Consider the following 25,947-nt stretch of genomic DNA (forward strand, 5'->3'; position numbering starts at 1 on the left):
AACAATTATGTCATTATGTCGTTAGGGGAATTTGAAAGGCTAGATAAATACCATATACACTTATGCTCTGTAGTAATGATAATGTCTCATTAGAATCTAGTTTCGTAATTTTTAAATTTCCGTAAGATCTTTTTTTGCAGTATTACATGTACTGATGATCCACTTATGTATTCTAAATAACTGCTCTGTAATAAGACGTTATGCACTCGTGTTCAGTAGTTCAATATAAATACATTAACTCGTTCTTGGTTATGCCCGCTATTTAAGATTACTGAGATTCACTTGAAACCATCAACTACGATCCAATCAGCAGTGAAATATAAAAAAATAACATTGTTAGGATCGTATGAGAAGCATATGTGTTAATAAATGTATATCTAATCATTTTATCGTAAATTTCAGATATTCCTGTCTCCATGTGGCGCCTGGTCTGCAACCCGGTGTATGTGGTCACTTGCTTGGGAGCATGTATGGAGCTTGTCATTGTATCCGGCTTTGTTGTTTTCCTTCCCAAGTATTTGGAAACTCAGTTTAGTCTCGGAAAAAGCCAAGCCAGTGTTTTCACAGGTACATTACTAATCCAACCATATCCACGCAGTAATATTTTACGTAAAACAAACGGTAGGAACAATATTTTATCAATTTTATTTTTCAGGTTCGATTGCGATTCCTGGCGCGTGTATCGGAATATTTATGGGTGGCTGTCTCCTAAAAAGGCTTGAACTTCGACCGAAGGGAGCTGTGCAATTTGTTTTAGTTTCAAACACGATTTGTCTCGCTTGCTACGCTCTTCTCTTTTTCCTTGGTTGTGATAATGTCAAAATGGCTGGCACCACCATGCCATACTATAACAGGTTAGTATATTTTATGTTTTTAGAATTAATTCATGAAAAAATACCTTTTTACACTATAATATTTGTTTTTCTGCTCATTGATTTTCTTTAAGTATATGTTTCTTTATTTTAAAAAGCCATATTTTTTTTTTTTTTTTTTTATTTTATTATTTTTTCACGCCCATAAGGCTTTTACATACATGAAAGTTTTACAAAATATAAGTATATAAACAACATTAAATTTAAAAAATACAATATAAAGCAACAAAAGATAGAACAGTGTTAAGAAGTAAAGTTGGTATAAAAAAAGAAGATGAGTGTATAAACAACATAGATTTTTTAAAAAAACACAATATAAAGAAATAAAATAAAGGAACAAAATAAAGGAACAGTGTTAAGAAGTATAGTTGGTATAAAAATAAAAAGATGAGTGTATTAACAACATAAATTTTTAAAAAAATACAATAAACTGTAATAAAATATAGAACTGTGTTTAAAAGTTAAGTTGGTTTTAAAAAAATTAAAGCAATATATATATATTTCTATTTTTTTAATAAGCTAAAGAAATACAATTAAAGGTTTAAAGCAGCTAGGTACATAATGTTATAAAATACAATATGAACAGAATATTAAGTTCAATTTGATAAGGAACATATACATTGATATTTAAAATTTACAAGACTCACGTTAAAGACATCGATGTTGTTAGCATATTGGTTCGCGAGTACATGCATCCGCATTACTGGCGAATTCGCGCTGTAATTGGTCGATGATGGACCGCAGTAGAACAAAGTATTACATCGGGTAACTCGACCAGGCACTCGCACATTAATCAAATTGATAAGTTCACAACAATCGAACATCGACATTATTATTTTAAACAAAAAAAGCAAGTCATTTAATTTTCATCTGTTTTCTAATGTTTGGATGTTTAAAAAATCATTTAAGTATGAGTAATTTATGTATTCAATCGGTATACTTAATTTAAAATTGATAAAACGCAAAAATTTATGCTGAACTCTTACGATGTCCTTAACATGAACCCTGTAATGCGGTGACCATATAACTGAGTTATACTCGAGTTGACTTCGCACTATATGACGATTAGTCATTATAATTCATAGTATAATATTGTACCATATTCAATTAAGTATTTTTATTAAAAAAGAAGAGATTACATTTTAATCTCCCTTGTAATTTTTTTTTTGTCATATTTTTGTTTTATATTTTCATATATTGTAATTAAGTGAGTCGAGGTCCTTCAATATAAAGGTGTTTTCATGCTTCAAAAGCCCTTTGGGAGTGAATAAATAACGTTTTCAAAAAACACACTATACTTCAATTTATCATTGTCAATTATTTGATCAATGACTTTTAACCTTTATTAATTTATTTCATTAGTTAGTATATCTAATTAATATATTAACAATTTAGTTTTACTAGTTTTTTTAAATAGAAGTGTAATATAATCATATTAATTAATTTATCTAAAATTTGTTTTAAGTAATAATGAGCTTATATCTTCTGCAGCACCATTACTTAACTGTGAATTTAAAAAATCTAAACTTTTTTTTAAATATGCTTAAATTGTATGTTGAAAATAGTGTAAAAATACAACACTGACAATATTCAAAAGTGATTTGTTATAATTTTCAGCACATCTCGTTCAGAGCCTTTCCAAGTAAACTTGACAGCAGCATGTAACTTTGGTTGTTCCTGTCGCACTACAGATGTTGAGCCCGTGTGCGGTAATAATGGCCTCACATACTTCTCTCCTTGTCACGCAGGATGCACTGCTTTCTCATCCAGATCCAACTACACTAACTGCGCATGTAAGTAATCATTATATTTATATAATTACCTGCTTTTCTACCCGGATTTGCCTGGGATTGATTCAACTTTCCTTTAAAATTGAGAAAAAATTATAGATTTCCAAGTAATTTTGGGTAAATGTTATGTTCAAAATAGGGTAGTTTACCTAGGAATTTAATGTCGCATTGAGAGAATAGGAAACTGGATGGCTGAAAACAGACTAACATTAAACCCATCAAAAACGGAACAACTATGGGTGGCTTCAGCCAGACGACAGAAATTGATTCAGGATATGGCACTACCCGATGTATGGAGTACCGCTTTACCCACCGTTAAACTACTGGGAGTCTTACTTAATTCTGACCTTTCTCTTGACGCTCAAATTAGTAGAACGATAAGTTCATGCTTCTACCAGCTGAGACAAATTAAATGCATATGCAAAAATTTGCCGGTTGATGCCGCCCGTCAATTAATAAATGCGTTTGTGGTTTCTAGAGTCGATTATTGTAATGGTGTCTATGCAGGTCAACCAATAAATAAGACGACTCGCCTACAGTCCATATTAAATGCTGCAGCGAAATATATTTTCGGAATCTCTAAGTTCGGTCATATCACTCCACTTCTTCGGGAATTACACTGGCTACGTTTTCCACAGAAGGTGGAATACTAACTTTTAGGCTTATATATAAATCACTGCACAACTCTGCTCCCAAATATATGAGGGAACTATGCATTCCAGATGAACTAGCTGATGGGGGTCTTACACTTAGATCAGCTATGTCTACGGCGAGAGAAAATGTTATGATACCTCTACCCAAACAGCGCACTAAATTCAGTGAATGCGCATTTGCGGTTGCAGGCCCTATGGCATGGAATGCTCTCCCAGCAGAGGTGCGAGGCTGTGAAAGTGAAGTGATGTTTCGGAAAAAACTTATAACCCATTTGTTCTCTAAATCATTTGAATAAATCCGTAGCATGTCATAATAAAATTAATTGTTTTGATTAAATTATTTATTTATGGAATCACTTTGTAAAGCACCCTTGAGGTATAATATTACGAAAATGGCGCTGTATAAGTTATCCATAATAATAATAATAACATAAATACATGGAGTGTGACTTTGGAGGGACGAAAGATGTTGGCTGTGATATATATATTGATAACAACACAAAGCTATCTGTGGTGTCACATTTGAAATACCTCGGATCTATGTTAATGACTAGTGCCCGTGTAGATGAAGATGTTTATCACCTTACAATACAGCATGGTTGAAGTGGAGATAACTTTCTGGCATACTCTGCGATGGATGCCTTTAAAACCATTGGCAAAATATTCAAAACAGTGGTAAGACCTGCAATGTTGTATGGTTCAGAATGCTGGACAATATTCAAAAAGCACTAACTACAGCTGCATACAACTGAAATAAAAATGTTGCGCCGGGCAGGTGGTGTAACACGCATAGACAGGATCCACAATGAGTATATCGAAGGGTTGTCCAGAGTGGCTTCGATAGCTGAAAAATTGAAAGAAATCAGGATGAAAAGTATGATCACGTCTTGCGTAGAGATGAGGACTATTCAGTAAAAAGAGCGTTCAACATCCCAGCTAAAACTAGAAGTAGGGGCAGACCCCCAGCAACATGGTGGTCTACTATTGAGAAAGAGTTGGCAGTACAGAATGTTCTCATTGTGACAACCCGGGACAGAAGATCCTGGCGCTTGCCTACAAGGAGGCCCGACCCCGGATGAACCAGGGTATAGGGACAGGGAGAAGAAGGATACATAAGTGAAATATCAGACAAAAAAAATAGTGGCTACTCAGCTAATAGCTGCCTATATTAGTAATATTTTTATTTTTTTAATGAAATGTCTGCATTCTTATGATTTACTCAAATATTTAATTTTGAGGGCTATTTTCAACGAGTTGTAAATAACTCTATTAGAAAATGGAAATCAAGTTGGGGTAAAGTGGTATTCGAATCACGGACCTTTGATCCGTGAGTCCGAGACACTAGCCACGGTACCACAACCTGATTCATATGAATATGTTATTATTTTTATTATTAATAATAATACACCAGCAGCTATTAAGCTGATGCGTGTATATCAAGTGTACATGGTTATTAAACATTGTAAATTGATGTGTGCATTTAGGCGGTTTTTTAACACATTAACTGAACTAACACCAATCACTTTCTCGGGAAGGCCATTCCATTTCTCCACAACTCGGTTTGTCAGGAAGTTCTTCCTGGGGTTGGATAAGAAGGAGGTAGTGTTGAGTTTCAATGAATGACCTCTGAGATGGCGGTTTTCATTCACATGAACATTGATTTCAACTTGGGTACATTATATTGCTCAGTTAAGATTTTGAATGTTTCAATCAAGTCACCACGCTGCCTCCGCTCTTCCAGTAAACTAAACCCAAGCTCCCTTAAGCGGTCCTTATATGATTTATTTCTTAGAGAAACTACCATTTTAGTTGCTCTTCTCTGGACTTTCTCCGACAACTCTGTCTTTTTTTAAAATAGGGACTCCAGATTTGGTAAGCATACTCCAGGAGTGGACAAATATATGTTTTATAAATGTTGAGGAACAAATCTTGGGTGATGTGAGCAAATGTTTTCCTTATTAAGTATAAGAGGGAATTGGTGCGTTTGACAATTTCTATTATATGTAATTCCCATTTAAGATCATAAGTAATCACAACTCCGAGATCTTTTAGTGACTTTACTGCTTGCACTTGATTTCCATCCAAGGTATATATTATTTTCGGATTTTTAGGGCCAATGTGTAGGACGGTGCATTTCTCAGGGTTTAGCGTTAAGAGCCATTCTTTCGTCCATTGAAAAATCTGATTAAGGACCACTTAGATTTGCTGGGGGCTTATTCACAAACAACTTTGTATCGTCAGCAAAGAAAGATATGGGCGTACAAGTAAGTTTTCTCAAATCAGTCAAGTAGATTCCAAATTCTATCGGGCCAACAACTGATTCCTGAGGCACTCCGCTCAGAACTGAGAGGGTCTGAGAGATCCTCCCAACTCTCACTCGAAATGTTCTATTATTCAAGAAATCCTCTATCCAACTAAGAGTTTTTCACGGATACCAAAATGTTCCAATTTAGACACAAGTCGTTTTATTGGTACTCTATCAAAAGCCTTCTCGTAATCAAGATATACGACATCTGTAGGATGACGTTTGTTCCACTCTTGAGTCCGAGTATCCACACAGGATAGGAGATTTGTCGCTGCTGATCGTTTCGGTACAAAGCCGTGTTGCTCTTCTATGATAACATTTTCTTGCGATAGGAATCCTCTAATATTATTGACAATTATTTTCTCCATAGCTTTACAGACTATACTTGTAAGACTTATGAGTCTGTAGGTAACAGCAGAAAGCTCGTCCCCTTTTTTGTAGATGGGAGTAACAATGGGCTCTTTCCAGTCTGGCGGCAGTTTTCCATTTTAAAAGGAAAAAAAATATGTAATAAAAAAATATATTTCATTTCATTTCATTTTTTTTTTGCACCACAACAGGTCAGGAGGCCCAATTACAGTGGTGAATTATATTACAGAACAACCAGGCTTGAAAAAAATCACATTTTTTAATTTTTGTGTTCTCACCGGGAATCGAACCCGGAACCTTCCGTGCGTGAGTCAAGCGTCTTGACCACTACACCACGGAGGCCGCAAAATTCAACTAGTTAAGGGGTGAAAGATTAGAAGGGTAAAAAAGTACATAAAATAGTAAATAAGGGTAGAAAAGTAGCAGCTGATGCTGCTCATCTCTTGCTCACTGCTTGTTCGATATCACTACTATTGATTGTACTATTTTATCTGTTTATATACCCAGACTAGTCTGACATGAATTTAGCGATGGAATCACCGCCTGATAAATTAATTAAATTTGCCATATAGCCAAAAAATATAGATTTCAAAAGCAAAGGAGAAGTATAAGTTTAAAAGAGCGAATTAGTTAAATATTACAATCGGAAATGAGTAAGATAAATATATTAAAGAATAAATAAGAAACAAATCTGTGCACAGGTAAAAAGCCTTAGAGTGGTGCATTATTACTTTGAGTAAAAAGCTAATCTATGAATATATCTAGGTGTCCATGGTAACCTGTCCATGTTGGGCGGGGGGCCGGGCGGTGGCCCTTTGCACACGGGAGCGGGAGGCTCCAGCGCTGCAGCCTCTGTGGCCCTCCGGGAGGACTTTGCAGAGGTCACCGTAGTCCCTGTGGCCACGGCGGGGCCCTGTAGTCCCCCCTGCACTACTATATTCCCCTTCCTTATTCTGCTCTTCTTTATGACATTCATTGTCGCTGTCACACAGATGCCACTTCTCATGATTGTGTTAAGGTTTGTTAAACACATTTAATTTAATTAATCTCGATGATTTAATACACAATCAAATCGTCGAGATCGTAGAAAAACAACGGATGTATGAAAAATAGGACATTGACACACTTTTATTTTCCAGGTCTAAAAATATATATAGCTAACCCAAGTATCAAATGGTGTACTTTTGTACTTATCAAATTGTGACATAAAATTTAAAAAAAATAAATTAACTGCTCTCGTGCAAAGTTGACGAAAATCACATACGTCGTTGTTCTACGATCCCGACGAAATGTTACTCTTATTACATGTGGACATCGTATTATTACACCGTAAAATGCAGTTTTAAAATTGGAAAACTTAATGACTCGAACATTTGTTCTTAACTTCCCTGAAGATAGATCCCCGTCTGCCTTAGGGTCTAGTGGTCAACGCGTTAACCTACCATGCAAGAGGTCACGGGTTCGATTCCCGACATGGTTGACATGATACGTTTATTTATAAAGGTATTTTTACAATAAAATATTTCCCTGCAATCGCACCTGAAGCATAAGACTGATCATTTTACCTTCATGTAACAAAAATGATTAGATAAGCTTCAGTTTTTGCACCAATGCAGTGCCCTATGCACCATTAGATGCGAAAAGGGATTGGCGAATGATGAAGATAGTATTATTGCACACAAAAATCTAGCTTATGTCGTGTGTCGTTCTCACGATTTTCTTTGGATCGCATTACAGCGTCCATCATCAGGTTTATTATTGAATCTATAATAATTACTTTCATATTTTTTTCTGTCTTCGACTTGTTAAGTTTGTATCGAAATAGACAAATTTTTATTTTAAATTATTTATTTATTGTGGATGTTGATCACCGATCGGTTTTAAAATGACATTTTTACCAAAAATATTCATTAATTACAGTTTTTTTATAAAATTGTTTTATTTTGGTTATTTTCATGTTTTTGTAATAATGTTTTAAAGTGATCATGTTTTTTACATTTCAAATTTTTTTAAATATGCGTAAATTTTATTCGAAAGTGGATGTAATACTTTTTCTATTTTTTTTTACAGATCTGTCAGTGAAGAAGAGCGATCATTTGCCCTCGGAATGCAATTTGTAATATTTCGACTGTTTGGTTATATTCCCGCCCCTATACTCTTCGGAAACTTGATTGATTCAACATGTCTCCTCTGGAAGAGTACTTGTGGGGAAAAGGGGGGTCGCTGCCTTCTTTATGACATCGAACAATTTAGATATAGGTGAGTTATGCCTTTCATTGCGGATAAGAAGTAATAGGCGTTTGATACTTTTATTGATAATATCCTATTCTAATTTTTTTTTCAGGTATGTTGGGCTGTGTGGTGGAATAAAAATTTTAGCCCTTGGAATTTTCCTTATTGATTGGTGGCTCGTTCGGAGGCGAAAATCCCTGGATTATTGTTCTCCCCTAGATCCACAAAAAGATATCACAGGATCCATTATCAGTCTCGATAAACGTAAGTTGAACAGGAAGAAAACAAAATATTTTACCATACTGTGTAATATTTTTTTATTTTAAATCTTGAAATAAAGCACACATAAATATAGTCTTATGTGTGCTAATAATAACATAGTATATATATTTCATTAATACATTGTTTAACACATCCGTATGTCTTGGACCTTAAGATCATACATTGAAAAAAAAAAAAAATTGTGCAAAATTAAAAGTTCAATTTAAATATGTGAGAAACCATATAATTTTTTCTCAGCATTTTATTGTAATATTTCTAGTATGAATGTTTATGTAAATTTTAATTGAACCTGTGATCTCCATGATCCGTGAATCCTTGATCTCAGGTCGATGCTCTTTTATGATGGAGAAGGTACAAAATAACGTTGTTGAATTTGTCTTCATAAATGATAACTAATATTTTCCATAACCCTATCTAACTTAATATATCCAAGGTATGCCAAGTCGTTATACTGTCAATAATCATAAAATTATGCGGATCATTTCACACTCCATCTAAACTTATATTTCAAACATTGAAATATAATAATACAACATGCAACTATGCCGAAATACTTATTTGCAGTTATAATTTCAATTGAAACAAATGATTATCTTTTTTTACTATTTCAGTATTCGAAGAGAAACCGACTGCTGAAAATATGAGTGGGTTTACATCTGGTTTGACATCTGGAGGAAGTTCTCATATTGGCACTCCACTAGAGGGTCCCAGTGCCATTACGCAATCAGAGTCCTTCAAGGAAGTATCCAAGACACAATCTCAATGTAGACTTCAGAGAAATGATTCTCAATACTCTCAAGACTCTCAACAGTCCAAATCTGGAGTTGGTAAAAATTCTAGAGTCCTTGTTGCTTCCAAACATCTCAGGAACGATTCCAAAACTATTCAACTCGAAACTAGACACCAACTGTCTTTGGAGGAACAGGAGAAACTTGAGATGAAACACAGTCGAACCAATTCTAGGGACTTAAAGCATTCCCGGTCCAACTCAAAGGACTACACCATGTTCTCTAGATCAGCATCCAAAGATTTTAATACTCACTCGAGATCTGGATCCCGTGACTTTAAAATACACTCGAGGTCAAACTCACGCGATATTAGCTTGGATCAGTTGAAACACCTCGCATTGAAGAGTGTTGAAAATTTGGATCTAGCTTCTGTTGTGCATTCTAAAGGCTATGACGAGGAAGCCAAACAACTGTTAGACAACTCAAATATGGTTCTTAGGCACAGAAGGACCAACTCTAAGGATTTGAAAGTGGTGGAAGGGATCATCAAAGGCCACAAGAGAAGTACATCACACCACATCATGGTGGATGGACCTGATACAGATGTGAGGGAACTCCTGGACACTAAGCATACCAAGTCCAGTACTGAACAATCCTTCCCAGTAGCCAATGTGGTATTCAATGATAAAACACTTTCTCCTAGTTCAAGTGAACAAACTTAATGACTGTGTCATAATAGTGAAATTTAAAAAAAAATATTTCCTAATTGAATAATTATTAATTAGTAAATACTATTAAATTAAGTTTATTTAACTGATTAATCGGTCATTAAATGATTGACATAATTAGAAACCACTATTAGGTTTTCAAGCTAAAACTTCGATAATATTCTCTCAACTCTCTTGATGTAGGTGCGCGGAGCACATTTATTAGTTTTATATTTAATATTATATATGTAGTGACTTCATCGACTCTCGATTGCTTTTTTCATACTGTAGTTTCTTTAATTATTATTTTTACATTCTTACAAATTTTAATAGTTATGTTTAGTTAAATGGAATACTATCTCGATGAAAATTAATGTCAATTGAGTAAATCTGTGCTGTGACATGTGAATTATTTGTTTAGCTTTGTAGGATCGATATGATTTCTGTAAATAATGTATGTTTTAAAATAGTAATTTAATGTGTATGGGTGAATTTACCTTTGTTTGGTTTGTTGTAAGAAAAACATTGTCTTGATTTGAGAATTTAGCATATATTTAATTTTATCTTAACTTTTACTTTTCTATCAGTTTCGTTTTTCATAGAAACTTTATGTTAGACCATATTTTCACTCAATTCTAATCTTGGCAAATCAAATTTGTGTTATGATACATCTGGTTGATTTTAACTGTGTAAAAATATTCCAGCTGTTATAATAATTAATAAATTATTTTCTCTTAAAGTATTCTCAATACAGGGTCGCCAAAAGGCAACAATATGTCCATAGTTTTATTATTCAGTAAAAAAAATAATTGTTTTTTCCCTTTTCAAAACTGAAATTTTTTATACACTAGCTATTTAACTTAAAATAAATCATTGTTACTGAGTATTTTTATCCTTAATAACCTTGTATAGATGGTGGAAAGGAAAAAGTTCCTAAACGACATGCAGCCAACTTTTGCAGAAGAGCTAATTAAAGTGTTTTTTTTTTTAATTAATAAGAAATCTCATATTTAATATTTTTATTTAAATTATGTAGGAATTTCAGCTAAACATTTTTTTTTAATTCATTAATAAAACAATAATTGGCTCTTCTGTTGAGCTGCTACATGTCACTTAGGAACTTTTGCCTTTCCACCGTCAATATGATTGTGAATTATTTGTGAGTTACAAATTATAAGAGTAACATTCCCTTTTACATTACTTTATCTCTTTGTGTGTACTTAATTTTATATTTTTTCTTATAAATTACTACCACTTAAGAACGTTTTTGCAATATGTAAAGTAAAGTAATAGTTGCATTAAAATATTATTTTACATTTGCTGTTTTTCTGTCAGGGTTTTTAATAAATAAATGAGCTTTTTGTTAACTTATTTTTTCTTTTATGTATAAATTTACTCGACGTATTCATTTCCATGCCTCGAAATGGCTTCCGATAATCCTTTGGTGAAGATATTTTTTCAATTAAACTGAATTTTATTTGCCAATATCATTTCAATTTGTTTACCTGGTGTATAAATTAAGCGAATATTTGTATTAATTAAAAATGATTTGTGATATTTTGATCTTTCTAATTGAAAAGTTTCCTCTTTGTTTAGCTAAATCCAAGCAGAAGAAGGCGGGACCATATCATATTATAATACGTATGTATTTCTGTCATGTAAAATTAATCATGTAAAATGCTATAATATTTATAGAAATATTATGTAGGTAGTCTTAAATCACAAGTAAATATGTTTGTAGGTGGTAGAATCCCTTAAACTATTGAGCAATATAAGTATCAATTACCTTAATTGGAAATGTATAAAAATTGTGTTTGTAATTATGTAGATTGTATTTGCTCGTAGTTTAAAATAAAGCTAAATATATTCAAATATCAAATTGCCTTACAAAAAATCTTTTTAGGTTAGTATTAGTAATAGTGGAAACCAGAATGTTAAAAATTTATATTTCAAAATTCTACTGGCTATTTTATTCTTAAATTTAATGTGTAGAGATTTGCCAGACTATTGTGTGAATGTCAAATAATTATTTTCGTATAATTACAAAATGTTGCAAATAGATAATAGCTTTAAGTAAATAAATTGATCTTATTTTTTTCAATAAATATTTAATAGGTATAGAAATGTAACTTTTTGTAATATTATCGCACTTAAAAAATGTTCTATATAATGAATATAACAATTATTTTCACTAACTCCAGATTATAACTGAATGTCATTTTAAAATTAACAAACATTTATTATGGAATGCAAAATCTAATATGTAAGTGTATAACTGAATTTTGCAACAATATTGTTCTTGTACGTACGCACAATTCTTTTGTATATGTATGTATGTATTTATAACAAAAATTGCTTTGAATTTTCACAACCAAAACAAAAAACCTTTTATCAATCACTGCCACTTGTATTTCACTTGATTGTTATAAATAGAAAGTTGCTTTGATATCCAAAACAAATATTTTAACTTGCGACTAAACAATCACATATTTTCAGAGATTTGCGTATTTGATTGATTTAGCTTTACATACATTATTGTATAAGAAACCCTATCCTTTGTCTAACTGTTGGTTGTATTCTAGGGAAAAGTGTGCAATTATGATGTTTAATTTTCTAATATTAGGCTTATACAAATAAAAAGCCGTTTTAAATTGTATTTTTGCTGTGTTTCTCTTATTTCCAATACACTACAAAAGTTGTGATGATTCCTGCAAGTGTTTAAGAAATAATGTTAGAATGGTTTCACGGAGCACATATAATTGTCATTGTTGGTACACCGAATGACAATTAATATTAAATTAAGACATAATTACTTGAAATAATAATACAATAAAACTCTCTTGACAACACTACCACCTATTTTGCCTAATTTTTTCATATTGATCATAGTGCGATTTAACCAGTGGCACCGCGAGGACACGGCTTCTTTTGTAATATAAAGCATCACATTTAACTTTTAAAAAAAAATTAATAGAGTTTTTTTACTAAGCCTCTATTTTTAGATGCTAGTCAGCAGGTGGGAAAGGGGTATATGGAATTGAGAAAATAATCTTTCTTGGATTATTTTTTTTTGCAACTGGTGGAAGTCGAACTCGCGATGCCAGTTTCACAGTTGGCTGTCTAAAATAATATGCGCATAGGTGTTTCATCATCTGTACTACAGAACTTACATCTAGAAGTTTCAGAAAGGTTCATTCTACTAAGCTTTTTACTTAATCTGCAGAGCTTTGTAAGGGCTCTAGTGATACCCTCACTTGGTTACAGCTAAATTTCTTTAAGTCAAAAGCAAACCATTGTGAGTACATTTTTAATAGTTCCTTCGCATGGTGCTAACCAGGTGTGCTATTCTGAACCGCTCCTCGGCATTTATTTTGTGTGTAAATACGCGAGATAATACAGCCGCAAGAGCATTTGGAATACCACCCCAGGGCTGGTATTCCAAACGCTCTCACGCCCGTATTATCGCAAGTATTTACATACAAAATACACGAGAAAAACTGTTTTCTCGTGCCACGAGAGTGGTTTAAAATAGCACCCCTGGTGCTTTTAGCCAGAGCATTATGCTCTACTTCCAGGCCCACGACCTTAATTCATTATGAGGAGCACATTTGGAGAACCCACAGTATGGCTATGGGCTTAGCCCTTTTGCTACAGAGATATTTTTCAAAATTTTCTTTACTCTTCTTTTTTTTGGACCATCTCTCCACTTCGGATACTGGAGCTATCATATAAAAAATATGTTATGTCCTAAGTGGCCAGCAACATAAACAATCGTTGTGGCCAGGATCTAACAGAATATGAAGGCAATTTGAATTTTTGTTTGTACCCACACAAACATGTTGGCTAGGGCGAAAGGGTTAGTGGGGCTGTCTCAGCTCCCAGTCTCTCCCATTTATCAGCTGCCTCGTTACTGTTGATATTTGAGTGTCCAGATACCCAAATCAATGTTATGCTGGGTTAATGTGATCACTTTTTACACACTGTGAAACTTCATTATTCTGCCTATATTTAAAAATCTACATTTCTTATATTCTTTAGTATTTTAGGAAGAATAAAAAACAAAATACTCTTTTCTGTAAATTTTCTGTAAGAACGTATTTTATTTTATTAATAAATCAAACAGCATGCACAAAAATGTAAATAGATACAATTTTTTTTTGCGTTTTTACGAGGTCATTCAACTTATTTCAGTATTTAACTTGGAAAGTATATAAAGGTGAGCATAAGTACTGATATATTTTTAAAAGTAATATTGGATTCCTAAAATTTCCTTTTCCAAAAATGAACTATAAATAAAGAGCAATAAACGAAAAATTGTAAGCAAAGTAATGAACAAATCCGTAACTTGTAGGCCCTCTCATTATTTCGACTATGGCTAATTCAAATCAAGATACGTTTTTTAATCTACCTACGATAGTTGTTGTTATTGCTTTTTATTTATATATTTCTAGAAAAAAAACATTAAAGTACGCAAACTTTGTTTATCTTGGGCATTTTTGGAAAAGAGGAAAAAAACTCAATAATTTCCTTCCGTAAAGTAGGAACCAGTACTAAACACAAAAAGTTCAACAATATTGTTAACAACCGTTTTAATGGCATAGAAGAAAAATATTTGTACTTTTATCCAAAGTAGTCTCTACGAATAGTAGTTTAAGGGTTATAATACAATGGCGTTTCTATTTTTGTACCAACTGTGTAGCCATAAATGCGTCTTGACATTTTTGTCATCTGTGATCTGCCATATTTAGTTCCTCCGAGGCCACCTTGAAGTTGTGCGGTGCGTGGTCTGTGTTTGAGTTTTCGTTGACCCACGGCTTTATCCGTAAAATTCATATTCAATGTGTATGGCTGTGGTGGTGAGTATTTCACTTAATATTTATTCCTATTTATCATTCGTATTCCGTCCCAAAAACATTCCAGAAATTTCTACGCAATGGTGATCGTCACTGATCGTGGGAACTTATTTTTAAAACCAATATTGTTTTATGTTCCATTAATCCTTTAGAGTGAATGTTTATGATTAAAGTAAATATTAATCAAACTATTTTAATCCAAAATCGCGTTGTGCCTAAAATGTTACAATCTCGGTATAATATTATGAATTACACCCTTTTGACAGTTGTGATATCGTACTGTTATTTTTTTCGAAACAACCAACAGTTTTGTTTTAAATTTCGATTGTAACACGCGCTAAAATTTTAAAAAATATTTATGCAAAGAGGATATCAAATTTGACTTTCGAGGGAAAATGAATAAATATTTCATATACAATTTCATTTATCAGGGCGATTAGTTTGTATTGACATAAATATGAATCAGTATTTGTATTGCGCAACACGCCTATCTTTACCATCATCAGTTCTAATATAATTTAAACAAGGCTTAACATTCAACAGTTGAACAACATGAGTATTACTAATTATAGGTACCCAGTGTCTGGAGATAGAAAGGCTGCGGAGGGATTATCTTTAGGATATTTTCAAACGAAAGTGCATTGAATATTGCACCTTTAACTAGCTTTTTGTCTATTATTTTTTAAAGCACGTCCCTTTCATAGCTAATTATGTTTCATAAATGTTTACAGCTTTTACCTATGTATAAAAAGAAAGGGGTCTATTCATACAATGAACTAAAGTTGCTCATGTAGGATAATGTTTCAATTGTAAAGTAATGTAGAACTTGTTTCAAGTTAGATAAGCATAATGACATCCTTATTTATTTTTTTATTATATATACAGCCTAAGCCAATTACAACAGTTACATGGAGAAACATATAGGTGTACAAGAAACTGAACCAAAAATAATATAAAACTATGTCGCAAAGACAAACAAGGGCCATAAAATAATGTTTAACAATATATTTATAAACATATAAAACTTCGAGCTAAACCAAGCCAATCCATCTTCATCCCACACTGTTTTTAGTGGCGAAGAGATCCACGAAAAGCCGGAAGATCTATCTCAAAGAATTCCAAGTTGTGTGACATATTGACTAATCTACACATTCTGGACATTGGGGCATGAAAACAAAAGTAGACATTTTTAAATGGAAATAATTTCTTATACCTACATCATCCATAATATTCACTCAGTTGTCTAAAGGAAGTGGTTTGCAAACCAAAAGATAGAGATTAATTTTACATTATTGTTAAGTCTTATCGTTATCCAGGTGTTGGTCCTAAGACAATGTTTACCTAAACAATTTATACTTTGATTATATGTTATTATTCCTAGCAGACCCGAGGATTCTGCATAAAGGAGAGGAAAAACCGTGATTAATTTTATGTTTTTTGTATGGCTTCAACTTTTTAAAACATTTTCCTTGAATACTGGGCCAACATTTGCTTTCCCTGCTTTTCTTTGTTTGCATACTCTGTATTCCCTCACACCTTAATCACTTTCCGCTATGAAATATTATTTTTAATAAATTCTGCTTATATTAATGCCGTCTCAGTTTTTAATAAGTTCTGCTTATATTAATGCTTACTGTCTCAGTTATGCATATGTTATGCAGTTTTAAACCACCCCTTAATTAGGAATCCCTATTGTGGTGTGGTGGTATAATATTATTATGTATTCGTGGGCGGGAGACTTGTACTGTTTTATGCCCATATTATGATCAGTTATGAATCTGTTAAAATTAATAAATTTGAAATTTGTCGCAACAGGTAGGAAAAATATTTTTGAGACGGGGATTTGAAAATCCAGGCATTTACATTTACTAGGGCTTATGACCTGTCATTGGCCGGTTTAAGTGGCCATTTTACACGTTGTGTAACATTCACCATTCTTCCTGTATTTGAGGAAATTTGGATGTTTAAAAAAAATGTTTTTCCTCTTTTGCATGAGTAAAATTCAGCCTTGTCTACAAATATTTGCATATACTCGAAATATTGTTGGTAATTATAATTGTTTATTTAATTTTAGAAAAGTATTTGATGAACAAACAATACTGTTCAGTGGTTATTCTGAATCTAGTAGATAATAACAATAAATTATTTGATGATTTAGATTAAATACTAAGAAAATAATGTATATAAGATAAACTTTGTTTGATAATGAAATTGCTTTACTATTATTATCCTTATTTATTTTCCCATATCAAATACTAATATAATGAATTTGGGTTCAGAATGCTAACATCTTCTAGCTAGAATATTCTCTTGAGATTAGATTGAGTGTTTTTGTTGTTAAGTGGGTATATATTTTGATTTAATGACTACTTGTATGACAATGAATGCTGTTTTTCAACGCTTTCTTTTCTATGGAGTACCTATATTAAAAAAATATTTTTAAAACTAGATGTATTTACAAGTCGTAAATGGTAATTATACCTAAACTCCATTCACAAGCCACATAAATTAGATTGGTAGATACATATAGGGCCTTACTCATAAACTCGGCGTAAAGTTACGCCCAAGTATGGTGCTTCCTAAACACAGGAATATCCTAGCTAGTCGGGACCTGAAACAAATAAACTCTGTACATTTTAAAACTGTGAAATACATAAATAAATAAAATAAATAGTGGTATCATTCGCATGGGAATACCATCTTTATTCTACCACTGTATTAAGGATGGTATTCCCATCCTAATTACACCACTATACTTAGTTGTAACTTTATGCCAAGTTTATGAGTGAGGCCCATTATATAATGTTTTTGTGTAAATTGTATTTAAAATATAAAAATAATTTATTGACATGTCTATCAGACTTAAATATTGTTATTCATTATAAATTGCGTCAAATCAATCCCTCTCCGTTAATCGAATCATAGTAGTTTTTTTCACGAAAGTTTGCCCTTTTTACCGCTTGATCGTGTATGTTTTTTTAAATCTAGCATATTAATATCGGTAGACGACCTTCCATTTGCAGTTGCCATTTATATAAAAAATCTTTAATGCCACGATTTCTTTAACTGAATTCTCAACTAGGCGACACCGTGTTATTATTTTAACAGGAAACGCGGTCTGACTTTCCTTCATACTTTTTATTTTATTTATTTCGAATACAAACAGATGTACAGGTTAAATTAATATTTTTTAAAAAAAACTTTATAAAATGTATACATAGTAGGGCCTGCCATCCAATTATATGTATTCACTAAATAATACTGTAATAAAGCGACGACGGCTTGAAGTTTAAACTATATAAATAATAAATATACCATATGTTACAAACATATTCCCGTATTTTCTCTCTGGATTACAGCACTAGGGCAGCGTTTTTTTTTATACGATATAGATATTTACCGTCGACGTGTCTCTATTGTTTTGCTTTTTCCATAAATTGTTTCTTATGGGAGCTAGGAACATACAAAAATCCATGAAAGCGCATTGTTTTATCTGCCGTCTTCGGACGCATCGTATACAAATATAATAAATAATTTTGAATTACGGAATAAGTACTGACACAGAAAATTTCTTTCTTGTATTTTTTCTCAAAAAAAAACAAAATCGGTTTTGTTTTGGGATGCGGAAAACGGGACAGCGAACTTTTGATTTTTTAGATTTTAGTTAGGCATGCAGTCCAGACGTGCAGTTGTCTTTTTCGCACAATTTCGGAAGGCATCTGCGTCAGTGTGGCAGAAAAACTATGCTCAAATATCTATTCATACAATTTCTCTAAAACCGCATAATATCCTTTTACTGTAGCGAATTTTTGGGCGTAAAAAATAACATATACATTTAAGCAATATAGTGCGCTGAAGTGTAATGATCATAACAAACTCTGTGTTTTCAAAAAAGTATCTCAAATACGGTGCACTTTGATGATTTTCTCTTTGTGGCAACTAAACGGTCATACTCCATCTCCATACCACAGTGTTCCGCCCATGGATCGGTCGATTGATGTACGTGAGCAAAGTAGACAAATGAACAGATTGTACAGGTCTGTAACTATTAATCGCTCACAAATAAGACTAAAAACTACACACTCGAGGGTGTTCAACTTTGGTTCAACTCTGTTCCACTCGCTAACTATTCCTTTATTGTGCATGTACTATACATTTAACCTCCATGACTCTTCAGTTATTAACCTTTAAGCCCGTGTCCAGACAAATGTATTGCTTTACTAATGTTTAACTATGCATAAAGTAACCGAGAAACAAAAATAAATTATAAAATTAGTAAAAAAAATAGTAATCTATTGTTACTTCCCCAAAATGGCCACATAAAGCCGATCAAGATGACAATTATTTTATTTATATAATAAATAACGTATTGTAATTTTATTTGAGGCATCTACTTTTTAGTTAATTTTTTTTCTAAGCTCGAATTCCGGTTCAAAATGTGATAAAAATATGGCATCTAATTATTTTTTTTTTTTCTTTTCACTTTGTCGTATGAAATTTTACATTTATTTGTTCATAAATTTGTGTAAACCTTCGACGGGTTGTATAAGTCCTGATGAGATAGCAAGTAACCTTGAAACCGGTCGACCATAACCAAAAAATACTATACAAACTTAAGTTAAGTTTAACATAAAAAATTGCTGCCAAAAAGCGATTTTTATGTATTTTTAATACAATTCAGCTTCATAACAAAACCGACTGTTCTTATCAATCCGAATACTTACCTGCATTCCACCAAAAGTCCCTATTATAATCCATGGCAACTTATTTCTTAGAAAAAAGTGGTATGGGCGCGTTTCGTTAAAATCGTTCACCGGCGGGGCAGGTCAATGCATCCTCCAAGGCAGCTCTACACGCTGGCCAATACATTCGCCAGTACGTTGGCAAATACGTATTGACAAACGCGAAGAGAGGGGTTTTTGTGACTGGCAGAGCTGCCACACGCGCTGGAACATACACCGGCGCGCCATCCGCCTGTTGTCGGTTTTTTAACACAGATTAAAGGACGTTGGCTAAATGCTTGTCAACGCGTCCGCACGTTGGTCTAGGTTTTAGTATGCTACGAACAGGGTCGTACTCTCCATAAGGGCACGTGGGGCACAAGCCCAAGGCCCCTGACCTGATGGAGGTCTCGAGTGAGGACAAAATCTAACTTTTTTTATTATTTCTAAAAAGGTGTGTCCAAGGAACCCTGCATAACCTAAGAGGGCCCTGGGTACGGAGAAGGCGCACGTGATTTTTGCGCGCTTTTGACGGCCCCACGTTGGCCTCCACGGACAGATACTGAACGACTCGCCAACGTGTGGGCAGTTTAGCGATTTCGTTGCCAATACGCGCGCCTGCGTACTGGCCGACGTGTTGGCCGGCGTGTAGAGCTGCCTTAAGATCCTGCTGAGGGCCCAACCCTCGGTCGACGCAGAGCATGAGGGGGGGGGGACAAGGTCTCCCACGGTTAGGGCGATTACCTCGCGTTAAAAAAATGGTCAAGTAAATTGTACCATTTTGAGGATCACAGGCTTTATTAATTCGACGACCGATCTAATTCTCAACCACAGTATAAAATATTTTATCACCCACGAATGTGTTAACGTAATTCAATTATTATAATTCAAGTTCAAATCTTGTGTCGTAATTGGAGTAAATTGTTCAAAATTTGTGTCGTAATTGAAGTGAAAATAATCGGTTCAGATAAAATAGGAGTCAGAAGATTATAAAGAAGATTACAACCTTTGGATTGTCTTACGAAACACGAGTTTTGTCGTATGGTGTATAGTATTCAGCCATTTTATTTTATTTATGCATACACATCTTTAAATTAATTTGATCTTTTTATTGGATTGACTTTATCATATATAATATACATACATAATATTGTATTTTAAGATAAAATATTTTGGAGTATTAGGTTATTTTATAGTAGTCGCGTTGTGGCCACATAAGGCGAGGAATCAAATATCTTCTTCCTTAGCCTGATTTTCCATCACGTCTCTACTCATCTCCTTATGTCTTCTATTAATTCCTAAGTACCAAATGTAATAAAACATTCAATTGAGTTTTCTTTGGTCTTCCAAACCGAAAATTGTTCCTCTATTTCTGCAGATAAATGCAAAAGTGAACCTAATACTTCTGGGCGGAGTGTTGTTTGTCCGGCGGCTCCGGTGGCGGGGCAACGCCCTCGGAGGCTGTGTCCTCTCTCTCTCCCTCTCCTGTTGGTGTAGGCCCAGGACCTGTCCTCGATGAATACGTCACAACCTCTGTCCGTGGCCGTGCCTATGTCCCGGTTATTGTTTACGACGCATACCATTCGTTCCGAGTTCACTGACATAATCTGCATTTATTCGGTTACATTTCAACTCCTAGTTTTGATTATTTGACATGATTTATTGTGGCTGTTTTTTTTGAAGAAGTGCTATATTAATTCTTATTTTATTTCAATATTCGTATTTGTATATCCGAAGTTAAATAAACTGCGAGTTATATCTTTAAAAAAAACCCTGATATTTTTCACTAGAGTTTTTAGCCCGGTGGAAGTATTAAACGTTTACACAATGAGTTCTGTTACGTTTACCTTTATCGACGTCAAAATATATTTAGTAAAATCTTCATACGTGTGAAAACTAAACATTAATGTAGCGTTGTGGAATTACTATTAAATACAAATTTCAATCAGTTCAGTGCAATTCAACTTTCATCTTAAAAATGGAACTTTAATTTACCCAAACATTAGACAGGGTTAAATTAAGGCTCAAAAGAATGCTTGTGACTCGTGACAAAAATAATTTTCTTTACAGCATGCTGAATATAACTTACGCACCCGAATACGGTTGATACAATTGAGTTATACTGCAGGACACTAATACAACCATTCTCACCAGACGATCCAGTTCACCGAACCCTGTCCTGTGTCCTGTGACTGCATACTCGTAGTACACACCACTATTACTACTGAGGACAAGGAGGGGGGCCTACTACCTACTACATACATCTTGTGTACCTATTGATAAAACTTAATTATTACTTAATTCACTTTGACGTGTAATCTAAGCAAGTTATCCTTCGGTATTTGTTGTCGAAATCGTTTGAAAATCACGAGATTTCTTTTATTTATAATGTTGAATAATTCTTAAATCAAAATAAAACCTAGATCTTTAATTTCTTCACATTCCTTCGCTGCTAGTCCGATTTTCGCAGTCATTCGCGAATAACTTGAAGGATCATAGTTATAATGCTTCATGTTTTTGTTCTTTTCTTGGAGGATTAGATGATATCAACGTCGCTTTAGCTAAGTCGTATGTACCGAATGAGTATAAATATAATAAAAGCACGCGTTAATGTTCTTTTGTGATTGCCATACCCACAATAAAACGAAAGAAGTTCCTGGTTCAATGCCCTCAGAGTTCGGTTCAACTCGGTAAATTTTAATCATTTATCCGTATATTGAATTTCTGCCACTCACGGACAAATAAAACATTGGTTTTCTGCTGGATAATGGATATTACAGTAACGTAGATAAAACACATTAGACACGTTAGCGGCAATTGATGCCGAATGTCTCAAGTTTTTTTTGCCTGAAATATGTACATAGTATAGAGTATCAAGTAGCACTATTGAATTACAGGGGGTGTTTCGTTAAAATTCAACTTCCATAAAAATCTCCTGTTACTGATGTACCCGAGTACGTATATTTCCGTGTATTATTTGCGTAAAAAGCATCCTCTTTAACGAGGACTCGAATAACTCTCGGAAAAAAGTGAGGTCACTACTCCCCGTAAAACCGAAACATGATAGCGAAGAACTGATCCAGCGTAACTGAACGTTGCGCGTTGGGTCGTTGCTCTTCATGCTTAGCTACTGAATGTCAATAATTTAATTCAATGTCAATGTCTCACAATACTGATAATAAGCCTCAATATCTATTAAATTTGCATAATTAATGATTGCACGCATAATACTAGATGTACAACTCTGTTTAGTTGTTAGTATTGTCTTATAAATCATATATTATAATTTTTTCTCGACAAACTTTTCTCACTCCTAAAAGCCGTTCGCCTTTAGGTATGGATGGTAACCTTTACCATAAATATAATATATGGCTTCCTTCGTAAACGTCGTTCAATGTTAAAATAAAGCTTTCACTGAGTAACCTTTTCAGGCCAGTAAAAGGTAAAATAGAAGCGCGGTACGTTCTCGGCCAGTCTGGAACACAGGGCCTGCTGTAGATGTAGACTCTTGACGTTTTCCTTTATTATTGTTTGCACGCAATCGTATCGTTACTAGTTTTACCAAAATTAAACCTTAATTCCACTCAAATAACTGGCATCTCCTTCGAACTTACCGTTTATGTCATGTTTTCCAATAGTGTTTTTAAATAATTGCCATTTTCGTATAATTAGTTTTTTGCCATTAAAAAATATTCCGACGACATCTTTTGTCAGTCTACATATTATGTATACCATAATTTATCAGTATATTATTTTATGTTCGGTGAGGAGAGCGTAGACTATTTTATCGTCTGTTAATGGAATATGAATCGTCGTATACTTCGCTGCTCCTTATTTGCTCATGCGGTTTTTACACTTTATGTAATGAAAAAACGCTTAGTATTTTTTATCGCTGTCTTTCTAACTGCATCACTATCGCTCGTGAATCTTGATTCATTATTTTAGTTACTACGTTTCCTGCATTTTCGATAGCGCTTACATAGTTATTAGTTATTTAACTATAACTTTCCGATTCGATGTAGGTACCTGTCCTCGTGTCGGCAAAAGGGAAATATCACGTACTACGAATACCGATAAAAACATATGAAATGAATTAGAATGATTATTTGTATTTTCAAAATAATTACCGTTTTTGCGGGAATCCAAAATTACAAATTTATAAGTACTATTAAGTACCAAAAAAATATTTCTTTACTGGACAGTATTTCGTATACCCCTTTTACTTTAAAAATGTAAAAAAAGTGATATTTCCCTATTCCATCTGCATAATAGATTTTTGTAATGGGCTCGTATAATCCAATTGACATGCTAACGCTCTGAAGTGGCCAAGAGCGGATATGACGGGAGCCGATGACGATCTTCCACTCAGATATGAATAAATTATTGTCTCGTGAATTATGGAATAAAACGGACAGTTTAGTATGGCAGCAAGACTCCAAGAAGGTCTGCCTAACAATGGTCGTATACTTTGTAACTAAGCACATAACCATACTTACCTTTTTTTTTAAATCGGCTTGTGGTCCCGCGGCTGGTGTCACGGATCAGGTCCGAGGTTGAATCCCCACTCTACTCCAACTTTATTCCCATTTTCTAATGGTTATTTAGACACAACGCGTTGAAAATGCTCCCCAAATTTTAAATATTTGGTAAATCATAAGAACGCAAATATTTATTTATAAAAGAATCGTTTCTTGAACAAATTGAAAGTGAAGACACCCGTATTTTTTAAAATCTTTTTTGTCTCATAAGTATGTCACCAAAGTTAAATTAAGTATCTGTTTGGAATTTCGCAAATACATATTACAGGTAACCCTTCTATGACATTGTATCCAACAACACGGTTTCGCTCTAACACTATTAAGATTTTGCGGAAACACTCCTACAACACGGCTTCTCACAACACGATTGTGTATATGAAATATACATGATCAGAATGATGTATGTACATGATTAGAAAATGAAATTGTTCGCATATTTAAACTTGCGAATTCGATCGCAGGAGACGGTTTTGACGAACATGAACATTCAGGAAGTTCAAGATTTATTGATGGAAGATGAAATGGGTCAAGCAGATTTGAGAAGAACAGTGATGAAGATTGTGAAATAAAAGAATTGGCTTTGAACAAATTACAGGAAGGCCTAAGCAAAGCTATAAATCTGGAATGTGTTTTTTTTAATGGCAATTTTAAAGGCAGTTATAAAATTGACGGTTTTCCTTACCAGAAAATCTACCAGCTTAGAAACAGCAGCGCAAACTAAAATCACAAAATGGTGGAAACCGCAAATGATAAAAAAAGGTTCATAGAGGAGTAAAGATAACATCGTATTATTATTTACCCAAAAAAAACTTTTGTGTTTAGTTGTATCGAGCGGTAATTAGAAAGAAAATCATTAAATCAAGACATCATTTAACAAATGGAAAATCAACATTATTTTGAGTTTGTCCAAATTTTTGTATACAAGGACTGGATTCAACTCCCTAGGGAGCTGATAATATTAACATATTATAACAGAGATGAAGAACATTTCAGAAAAGGTAATATAGAAGTCTAGGCATCGTATCATCTTATGACCTGAAGAAGTATAGAAATTGAAAAAATAAAATTTTCAGGCGTTGCCTAGTATGTAGGTGAAATAATTCAATTAGATGAATCTCACCCGCATAAAAAAAGGTTTCAGCTCTTTAACTTCACAAACATCAACAGATGAAAGAATATGGTTGTTCAAATATGGGCAGAATGGTGAATGTTACACAGTGTCTAAAGTGGCCACTTAAACCAGCCAATGACAGGTCATAAGCCCTGTAGATGCCTAGACTTCTATATTACCTTTTCTGAAATGTTCTTCATCTCTGTTGTAATATGTAAATGGAAAATATTACTTTTGACCGTTTGACACATAAATACGAAATTTTATTAGTATTTTCTTGATAATAAAAACATTTTTTGGGAACCTAGCCCCCCTCTTTATACTGACCCTATGTCTGATATAACACGGTTTCACACAACATGTCATTATTTAGGAACTTATCTACCGTATTGTAGGAGGGTTACCTATATAATATAAAATAGTTTAAAAAATATGTATTGATGGAATTCAGCAAATATTTAAGTTGTTTTAGGGAAAGTGGAAAATGCCAATAGGTGCTAAGTTAGTCTTTTCTCGAATTTTCCTCATAATAATATTTGCCTGAAAATTCCAGTTTCCTTCATCTGAAGGTCGGTGACTTTTAACTAACAAGAAACAAATATCCCAATATTAAAATTCGAGTTGACTCGTTGACAAATCTGATCGATCGCCCAGCAAAAGTAAAACTGTGATTCTCGAGTTATTTATTTATTTTACAAATTTATTGCATGTATAAGTATACGTATTTAATATTTATTTAACACTTTATATACATATATAATTTATATACATATAAGGGCGGGGATA

At 33.5% G+C, this 25,947-nt stretch overlaps 2 protein-coding genes across 2 annotated transcripts in view; both read left to right on the forward strand.

Annotated features, from left to right (window-relative positions):
* The window catches only part of Oatp30B (Organic anion transporting polypeptide 30B), a 119,421-nt gene extending 109,323 nt beyond the window's left edge, over positions 1–10,098 (forward strand). Inside the window, exons 10-16 of the mRNA XM_088228867.1 lie at positions 403–567; positions 656–854; positions 2,490–2,665; positions 6,755–7,007; positions 8,060–8,248; positions 8,334–8,485; positions 9,115–10,098. Coding sequence (XP_088084993.1) covers positions 403–567; positions 656–854; positions 2,490–2,665; positions 6,755–7,007; positions 8,060–8,248; positions 8,334–8,485; positions 9,115–9,953 — 1,973 coding nt within the window. The 3' untranslated portion in view covers positions 9,954–10,098. The remainder of the gene's footprint in view (positions 1–402; positions 568–655; positions 855–2,489; positions 2,666–6,754; positions 7,008–8,059; positions 8,249–8,333; positions 8,486–9,114) is intronic.
* Positions 10,099–14,656: 4,558 nt separating this feature from the next.
* Positions 14,657–25,947, forward strand: part of PRL-1 (protein-tyrosine phosphatase 4A family member PRL-1) — a 117,570-nt gene continuing 106,279 nt past the window's right edge. Inside the window, exon 1 of the mRNA XM_088228869.1 lies at positions 14,657–14,794. The gene's annotated coding sequence lies outside the window, so the exon portion shown is untranslated. The remainder of the gene's footprint in view (positions 14,795–25,947) is intronic.

The sequence above is a fragment of the Micrasema longulum genome, unplaced genomic scaffold (assembly GCF_059751315.1).
Source record: "Micrasema longulum isolate JH-2025_06_02 unplaced genomic scaffold, ASM5975131v1 h1tg000611l, whole genome shotgun sequence".
Classification (NCBI taxonomy): Eukaryota; Metazoa; Arthropoda; class Insecta; order Trichoptera; family Brachycentridae; genus Micrasema; species Micrasema longulum.